Source organism: Perissodus microlepis, chromosome 4 (genome assembly GCF_051167445.1).
Source record: "Perissodus microlepis isolate ML-2025 ecotype Zambia chromosome 4, ASM5116744v1, whole genome shotgun sequence".
Lineage (NCBI taxonomy): Eukaryota > Metazoa > Chordata > Actinopteri > Cichliformes > Cichlidae > Perissodus > Perissodus microlepis.
Window position 1 is genome coordinate 13,078,644 of NC_140464.1, and position 9,145 is coordinate 13,087,788.

A 9,145-nucleotide genomic window follows, 5' to 3' on the forward strand; every position below is an offset into this window, starting at 1 on the left:
TCATATTTTTACTTATGAAAAAGGAAAAGCATGCATTACACAAGTTAGCTTTATTTTCTGTTGCTTATTTCTGTTGCCCTTGTTATTAACCTACACGTCTATATTGGTATATATATGCTTTGTTCTCCCAAAAAAACAAAGCCATGTGAGTTAGGGTTCGTTTTTTCCTATTGGTCTTTAAAGGCACCATAATTGGTCTTTGCGCAGGCGCGGTGCCATGTAAACACAACAGTTGCGGTTGGTTGTGCGTGTTATCAGTAGCAAGTATCGTTGGCTAGGTTGAGTTTGAACCCTAGTAATTTTATTTCGATTTAAGAGCGGAATAGTCCCGAAAGGGAGCAAAAATTGTACTGCGTGCTGTAGTTAGCTAACATATGATAAGAGGATTCCCGTTAGCTTGCGATGACGTTAGCATTAGCTTGGAACCAATGATAAAGCGCTTTAGGACAGGCTTGTTAACTACCTAGCTCGTCAACGCCTGATCTTTTTTTGTTGTCAATTAACGCCACGTCGATTTTTTTGTGTGGTTTATCACTCTAACTGATGTCTTTGGCACTGTGACTGAAATGGAAAACTGTATCGCATTGTTATTGAGCGTAATTAGCTAATCAGGCAAAGTTAGCTAAACTAACAGGCCGTCGACAGACAGGAAACGAGCTCCGTTAACCAGCAAATAACGTCAGCCAACCGGCTCCTCCTGTCTGCTCAGAAGAAAATAAAAAGAAGAATCTCGTTTAGGTTGCTCAAGTGTTATCATATGTTGACTGAAAGCAGGTGAGCTTACAATATAACTCCATTTGAGTAGATTGAGTAGTGATTGAACGAGAGTTGGCTCGACGTTTCCGTGGCCTTTGTTGCAGGACCCACGTAAAATGTTGAATATGCTAACAAAATAATCATGGTTCCAGCAACCGTAATTGGTCACAGCAACTGTATTACTTTAACAACTGTAGTGCTGTAGGTCTATGGTGTCTTCGAAGTACCGTTGAGAATATACCGAGCTAGCTGGTCTTGAATATAACAATGGCAGCTTGCAGTGACTTTGCATAATAATCGTCATGTATACACTGTAGCAGGGATAAGTCATTGCTTTTAAATTCGTCTACTCTACAATTAACTTAGGAATTAGGTCTCATATGTTGCTTACACTTGTTTTTAATAAGTTGGAAAGGCCACATTGATCTTTACCTATTTGGGCTTTCTACCTGAACAGGAAACGGCAGCACAGTGGTGGTGATGAGGAGAATGGCCACCTGGTGCCCCAAGCCAAAAGGCAGACCAGAGCACATCCCATCTCTCCTGAGCCAGGCCGTGATGCCTGGGACTCTGAGGTACAAGCGTTAACTGAAACTTGCATTAACCATGTTATTCAGTTCATTTAGAAACTATAGAGGGAAGGTAACATAATACTCACAGAAACCTGAATAGAAATGCAGAATAAGCATTTCTCATTTTTTACATGTCATTAGGCAAATTTTAATATCACACAAAGATGACTGGTGTGCATAGAAAGTGCAGTTTTTAAATGATGGTTTCATTTATTAAGGGGGAAAAAGCTATCCAAACCTACCTGGCCCTATGTGAACAAGTAAACCTAATAACTACTTGTGCCATCCTTTGACCCAAGAACTGCAGTCTAGTTTATGATAACTGGCTATGAGTCTTTCACATTACTGTGGAGGAATTTTTGCCCTTTCTTTTTTACAGAATTGTTTTAATTCAGCTACACTCTCTAGTTTTTTGAGCATTTTTCGAGTTTAGGACAAACCCAAAGCATCCGAATCTGATTTGAGTCTAGAATTTGACTAGGTCAGTCCAAAGCTGTCCATTTTTTTGTTTTCTTGAGCCATTCAAAGGTGGACTTGCTTGTGTGTTTTTAGATAAAAGTCCTACTACATTGACTAGTGTGTTTGAGCTTCATGGCACAAACTCATCAACAGACTTTCTCCCTTAAACGTTACCTACTATATTTGACTTTTAATGTAATGTTGGCAGCACAGTGGTTGGCACTGTTCCGTCACAGCAAGAACGTCCTGGGTTCAATCCCACTATCAGGCCGGGGTCTTTCTGTGTGGAGTTTGCATGTTCTCCCTGTGTTTATGTGGGTTCTCTCCGGGTACTCCGGCTTCCTCCCACAGCCCAAAGACATGCAGTTAGTAGGGATATGTTAATTGGAACCTCTAAATTGCCCATAGATATGAATGCGGGCGCAACTAGTTGTCTGTGTGTTAGCCCTGCGACAGACTGGCAACCTGTCCAGGGTGCACCCTGCCTCTTGCCCTATAACAGCTAGCATAGGCTCCAGCACCCCTGCAACCCTGAAAAAAGGATAAGCAGTAGAGAATAGATGGATATGATGTTGATGTACAAATTTAATTTTATGCTGGTACTAATGAAACTCAAACCTTATTTTCCAAAACTTTCAATTAAAGATATTAAGATTAAAGATCATTTAAAACATGCATTTTGTATTCACCCAGGTTATCTTTGTCTAATGCTAAAATTGGTTTGACCTGAAACATGTCAGTTTTCCAAATCTGCAATAAAAGAAAACAAGTACACTTACTTGCACCCATAATGTCACTGTGCAGTTGAAACTGTTGTAAAATTATGACTGTTTGTTCCTTAGTTTGAAATATCCCTCTGTTTTCCTGTATTAGTGTGTGTACATGTGTTATTTTAACTTTGTAGTATTTAATTTTATTTTTAGTCAGTTATGGAGCTTTGAATTTTACTAGATGCAGATTTAAAGTAGAATCTGTTTCATGTTGTATGATATTAAATTCCACGTTGATGTGCAGACCCTGGATTCTAACATTCTAATGGTAATGTTAATATCTGCATTTCAGTCATCCAACAGTGAGAGCAGCAGCAGCATCAGCAGTCCTGAACGCGCAGCTGGGAGCTGCGTCAGTCAGTGTGCTCAGGGCCCCTGCAGTCCGCTTAGTGTGGGCAACTCTTTTGAGCCCACGAACCCAGTGTCCTACCTGCATATCAACCGCATCCTGAAGGATGCCCACTTCCAGAGCCTTCAAAACCGAGGTCACCTGAGAGACACATGACGACATAACGTCCCTCTGTCTGTCGCCAGAGGACTGAAGCCCTGAGACGAGTATGAGCATCACATGCTGAGTCACTTCACACAGCTCTTCCCCACCCATCTCCACTGTGGTATGTCACAGCTCTATAGATGTGTGGATGGAGACCAGCATCTGGTCATGTGTCCGAGGATGGTTCATCATTAAAATAAATCATAATGATAATCATTTTAGCAATAATAACTGTGATCAACAACCATTCTTTTGATCCACTTATTTTCCGACCAGTCTGGTTTACGTGCTTCTCTAGGAGCCTTATTGTGACTAGATGATGATGATGATGAATCCATGTATTTTGTCTTAAATGTTGTGTGAAAACAAAGCAAGCTGTCAAGGTGGCACCATACACAATTTTAGGCTGGTCAGTGTGACTGCTTTAGGCTTCTAGTAGGGGAATGGGGGTTGTAAAATGCTGAATCAGATGTCTGTGTAAGTACATAGACCAGTCTCAGGGAGGATTTGCACTTGTCTTGGACTGCTCATTTGCTTTCATAATCAGACAGGGACTACTTTATGGGAGGCTGTAGAAACCATGGGTGTTAACTTGGCAAAGGACAAGATCTTTTCAACCCTTACTTATTTAAATACCTGATTTACTGTTTTGTAAATGCATCTCAATCAAACGTGTTAGAGTTGGGTCACGGAGAAGGTCACATTTTTGAAGGATTGATAACACTCCACTACAGAGAATTTCCAACAGTTTGACTGGTAAAATATTTTCAGTGCCATTGCATTCTTGTGTTCATTTTCATGTAGTTTAATTTACTTCTGATTTTGAAATTTACCATGTGTGGATCACTTGAATCACACTTTTGGTTAGTTCATGTTAATAATAACAAGATACTGAATAAAAAAAAAAAAAAAAAGATGGACCAGTGCTTTTGCTTTTACTTTTCTTTTTTTTCTTTTTTTTTTTTTTTAAATTCAGTACCTTGTTATTTTAGTTTGAAAGCCAAGGCACTGCTAACCAGCTAGCCCCACCTTTTTTCTGCTAGCTGGGAAACTTTCAGCTGCCTTCAGTGAGTCTGTTATCCCAAGAAGGCTCTTTTCTGGCTCGGTAAGAAATCAGCTGTAAGCTGAAAGGTCACTTCAGCCAGAATCTGCAGCAGACGCAGAAATTGTACATGTTTCATAATGCAAAGCTCAGCAGAGGTGCAGATCAGGACAAGAACCAACATCTTTAACTGTAGTCCAATTCAATGGCGTTTAAGTCTATTTGTGGAACGTGATAAGTACTGGAGAGGCAGGGAAATGACATGAAAACCACGAGAATAGCCTCCTGGCCAACATGGGAGCTAGGGTAAGGTAGTTAATTCCAATTAGACCTAAAATAATATACCTCTGTATTGCAAGTTTTATGAAAGTTATCTGATAAGATTGGTCAATCACTCAGCCCTTAATGCAGACTGTGAATCATCTATAATAAGGTGCACGTAATTATAATGTTACTGTTTTAAATAACGACTGGATGAAGCCATTTCCAAATGAATATAATAACGATCAAAGGGGACAGTGGGAATGCTCTTATTTGTCTGTATTATGTTTTTTTTCTTATAATAATGACAATAGAGACTGGTTGGTATAAAATTGAGTGGACAAAGCTGACTAACAAAAACACAAGAGTACTTTGATTATTTTGAGTTGAGCTCAGACGAAGTAAGGATAATTTTAGTGTTTTGTGACCATGGAAAAGTGATCCAGTATGTTACCTTTTATCTCGTGACCACAAAGAGAAATCCAAACAGTAATAACACCCATTAGCTCTACAGCCTTCCAGATGTCTTATTTTCTCAGTTGTTGTTTTTTTTTCTTTCCTTTATTGTACAGGGGGATGGTGCATTTGGGGGACAGCTAGTTGTTTCTGTCCAGACAGTTGCGGTGCAGCCTTTTAGGTTTAAAAATTAAAAATTAAAAAAAAAATAGGCTTGGACTGCAATTATTACTGGAGCCACTAAAGAGCAGATAGTTTTTCTGCCTGTGCACTACCATTCAGATATTGCTGCATGAGTGTCCCTCTGCACCAAACATCCAGGTGGGTTTCTAGCATCCTGTTGGGATTGATTTATTTAAATCATTGTCCCAGGACTAAACTCAGTTGTTGTTTTTCTTTTATTTTAATTTTTAAACTGGCATGGCAGAAATGAAAGCCTTTTGAAGATGTGGTTTATTTTTGTTCAATTTTATATTTTTTCTATATTATATATTTAGTAATGTACATGATATTAATGTGGCAATGATTCTTTTGTGAATATCCTCTCATTTCAAAAATAAAATTTATTGATTTTTCAACAGTTGTCTTTCTTTTTTTGCTTCTGGGCACCAAGTTTTTTATGCTTTCCAAAGTAATGATGTCTTTTGGTTTGTTGTTAATATATCAACTCTTAATTTTCAGTGCGAGAAGGAATGTTTTCTATTGGCTATTCATGCTGTCAGGTTTGCTCATTGTGGAAAGTCTATGCATACAGGTATCCTATCTATCCACTTTTTTTTTTCCTCCACTAATGAATGGCTCCCCATGCACTGAGATCATCTTTAATGAAACATGACCTGCGTCTAAGGGAAGCACAATGAAAGGTTTCTTTAATTAGCATGCTATGTGTCCTTGTCACAGACACAGTAATAGATTACATACATTAATGCACCACACGTAACCACGGTTACCGTACTGGCTGCTGTGAGCGCTCATTACTTGCCTCCTTTGATTCACCCACTCCACCTCTGCTAAATTAGAGATGACAAATGGGTTAGAAATGTTCCCGCATTGTACAAATATACCTCCTTCTGCAGGTGCATGACTTAACTAACATACAGCAACATACAGCCTTTCATCTAAGCATCATCATCTGAAGTATATCAGAATATCCTCTTGTGTTTTGTTGTGGACAGGTATATATACATATATAGAGAGAGATAAATAGATTTAATTTCTTTTTCCAATATGCATGAGGGAGGAAAGAAACCTATTAAAGAAATATTGCTTCCAAAAATGATTCTTTAAGATGATGAAGTAATAAACTGTAAAAGGTACAACAGCTAAAGTTGGCCAAGGGCTGTCTTTATTTTAACCAAGTATGTAATTATGTATTTATTTATGAATTAATCTAACTTTTCTGATCCTATTTAACATTAAGTGTCATTGAAGTTTTGCAAAAGCCCAAAGGCTGCTCCTGCACCAACCTGCCATTTAAACAATCCCAGTAGGGTTGAGTGTGCATCCCAGTCTGTGCTGTGGAAGCGGCAGATGTTCTAAGCACAGATGTTCTCAAACAGAGCAGCAGAGGGCAGCACACTCTGTTAGCTAGACAACGGTGTTCATTGCAGTCTGAAACTCATAAACAGTAAACAACTCCACAGCAGGATCAAGACATGTGAGCTACATAGAAGATATTTATCTTTAATCAGTTGTTACATAGAAACACACACACACAGAGTCCTTTCCTTTCAGCACACAGATATGAAGGTGGGCGATGATGAATGGCTCCCATCAGTTGAGTGGAGAAGCAGGAGAGAGTTAAATGCGCTGTCCTTGTTCTGCAGTCTATGTATGCGCATACATTGTTATATTTTTACCATGGCCAGCTAAAAAATCTGGGTTAGTCTATGGCTCCTTTTCTGTGTGTCCTCTTGGCTGATTCCCATCTCGCTTTAAAGGTGAATGCACGGTGAACACCAGTTACACACAACAGTGCAGGCAAACAGAGAAACCTGTGCATGTTTTACATTCATCAGTGTCTGGTTCACCTTCAGTTTCAAGATTTGCAGATACCAAAGCTCCTGGAATAATCTAACCAACATTGTTCTAAATAATGTTCACAGGGCAGTCCCTCAAGCAATGGACATTCAGGTGTATATATAGTTATACGTAAGTGTAAGGACTAAAAGAACATGAGAAAAGACAGAAAAAGTCTGTGTTAAGCTACTCTGGTCACCTTTGACTCTGTTTGCCAGACTCTGGCTGAAATGTATTTGGGCAGCTGTTGCCTGGCATGAAATGGTGATTGGGTTGGCATCAAGTATGGTGTTTTCCTTCTCCAGCCAACACAAACATCTGCTTTGCCTCCCATCACCATTTCGCCCGATATCAAACAACAAAGCTCGCCTGCTCTGCTGCCCACGGCCATCCTAAGGATTAATGACCCACCGAGCACATTAGCAGTGCCCTATTGCCCCTGCCTGGCTGGGGATGGGAACAAGGAAAGCCAGGGCAGGCAAACAAGGAGAGGGAAGGATTAGTGGTCCGGATGATAAAGTACTGTACAGGTCAGGAATCAAGATGAATATATTTTCAGGTGATTGTGAAATGTTGAGTATTTTCTCTTTATACACTTGGCCTTGATCAATAATTTTACTGCCAGAGTAAAAATATTGCAATATCTGAAAAAAACAACACAGAGCAGGGAAAGTCATCTGAGGATAGAGGTCGTTAAAATACAGAATGTATGACTACTAAAGCACAGCACTCGGGCTAAAACGACTTGCTCTTAAGTAAAAACAAAAACTAAGGATCTTCTTCCTTCTCCTTTATGAGCTGACCTGCACTGCTCCTGTGAGTGCTCACTTTCCTAAATGCTGATGTCCGGGTGTGGACGGGAGGGCTGGATTACCTCAGTGACTGTAGCCTAAACATGCAGCTCCAATGCAGCTGACACACAGTCGTCATTTTCCTGAGCGAAAGAAAGCACAGTGCGGCCTCTATCTATAGAGCTGTTTTAAAGCTTTGACCGGACTGACCAGACAAGGAAGATAACCAGCTCTGCATGCTTGGGCCGCTGTCTCCAGTCCACTTTATGGCCTCCCTATTCAATTTCACACAATACATTCCACGGGCAATGTACAGTTTAAGCTTTTCATCGCACAGCCGAGTCTGGTGCCCAATCGGACGCTATAAACGTTCATCCCAGAGTTCTGTGTGTCACATGCATGCTGCAGCTGTTCCTCCTTTTATGGATGCTTAGGAGAATATTCACCCACGCTGTCTTGTATTTGTAAAATGTGATGTTTACGTGGTTCCGTTTTGCTCTGTTGAGCTGTCAAAACGTGCGGGCTTTCTGCAGAGAATAAGTGCAATAGTTTAGAGAGTGTCATGCTAAGTGGGACTGTTTAGGGTTGGCTGGGTAGAACATGCACTCAGCACACCACCATATAGACTGCTGTTTTCTAAATGGACCCTATTAACTGAATGGAAATGGGCTGCACTCAGGCCTGCGTTGTTAGTTCAGCGAGGACAAGCTACATGGCTCACACAGCCTGGTGTCGTCTCAACACGGCTGACCTGCCACACTGGCATGTTTCATCACCAGAGGACCGATATGGCGCCGCTCGCAGCCACCAAAGGGCAATTTGTTGCATTTGGACTATAACTGTCAGGAAGAGATATACCCTCACTTAAATAGCCGCCCATAATCTGCCCCTCTCCCTGTATTATCCTAATTGAACCCATGGGCGGCCAACACCATCAATAGCTGAGCTCATCTGCAAATTAATAAAACATGGGCCTTCACCAACTCTATGTCTGTGATAGAGCTTGGAGCTACTTAGACACACTAAAGGAGAGAGTGTTTGTGATTTTTATTTGGAGAAGAAAAGGAAGTACAATAAAATGTTCTCATTTTGTTTTCCAGCGGTGATGAGCACAACTTCTTATGGCTCCCATGGTCAAACATGCATTTCCTAATGAGATCCTTTATCTTCTTCTCCTTCCAATAATGGAAATGCCTATGAAAACCATTATACACCACTTACCTAAACATCATTGTGGTAGTTACCCTGTCATACAGTGTTGCTAGATCACTGGTTGCAGGTTCCAGCTGATTCAACAGGTGATACGATGTTCTGTGTTTTTTCCTCACTGCTGATGTGAGACCACATATGCCTCGGTCAGGACTGAGACATGCTGGCACCATCAACAAGTGCCACATCAGCGCAAGTACGGGGCGGCGGGGCTTTTGACTAGTGTTTATTTTGACTGTCTGGACCGAAGCCCAGCGTGATGTGGGAGACTACGAGAGAGGTGGTCATCATAATAAGACCTGCTTCTTAATAACAAC

The 9,145-nt window shown here is 40.6% G+C and overlaps 1 protein-coding gene across 1 annotated transcript; it reads left to right on the top strand.

Moving 5' to 3' along the window:
- The first annotated feature begins 196 nt into the window (after positions 1 to 196).
- LOC146388510 (protein VCF1) lies at positions 197 to 5,387 on the top strand. Its single transcript, XM_084925863.1, has 3 exons — positions 197 to 774; positions 1,214 to 1,331; positions 2,850 to 5,387. The coding sequence occupies exons 1-3, from the start codon at positions 758 to 760 to the stop codon at positions 3,060 to 3,062; spliced, it is 348 nt and encodes a 115-aa protein (XP_084781989.1). The 5' UTR covers positions 197 to 757; the 3' UTR covers positions 3,063 to 5,387.
- The last annotated feature ends 3,758 nt before the right edge of the window (positions 5,388 to 9,145 follow it).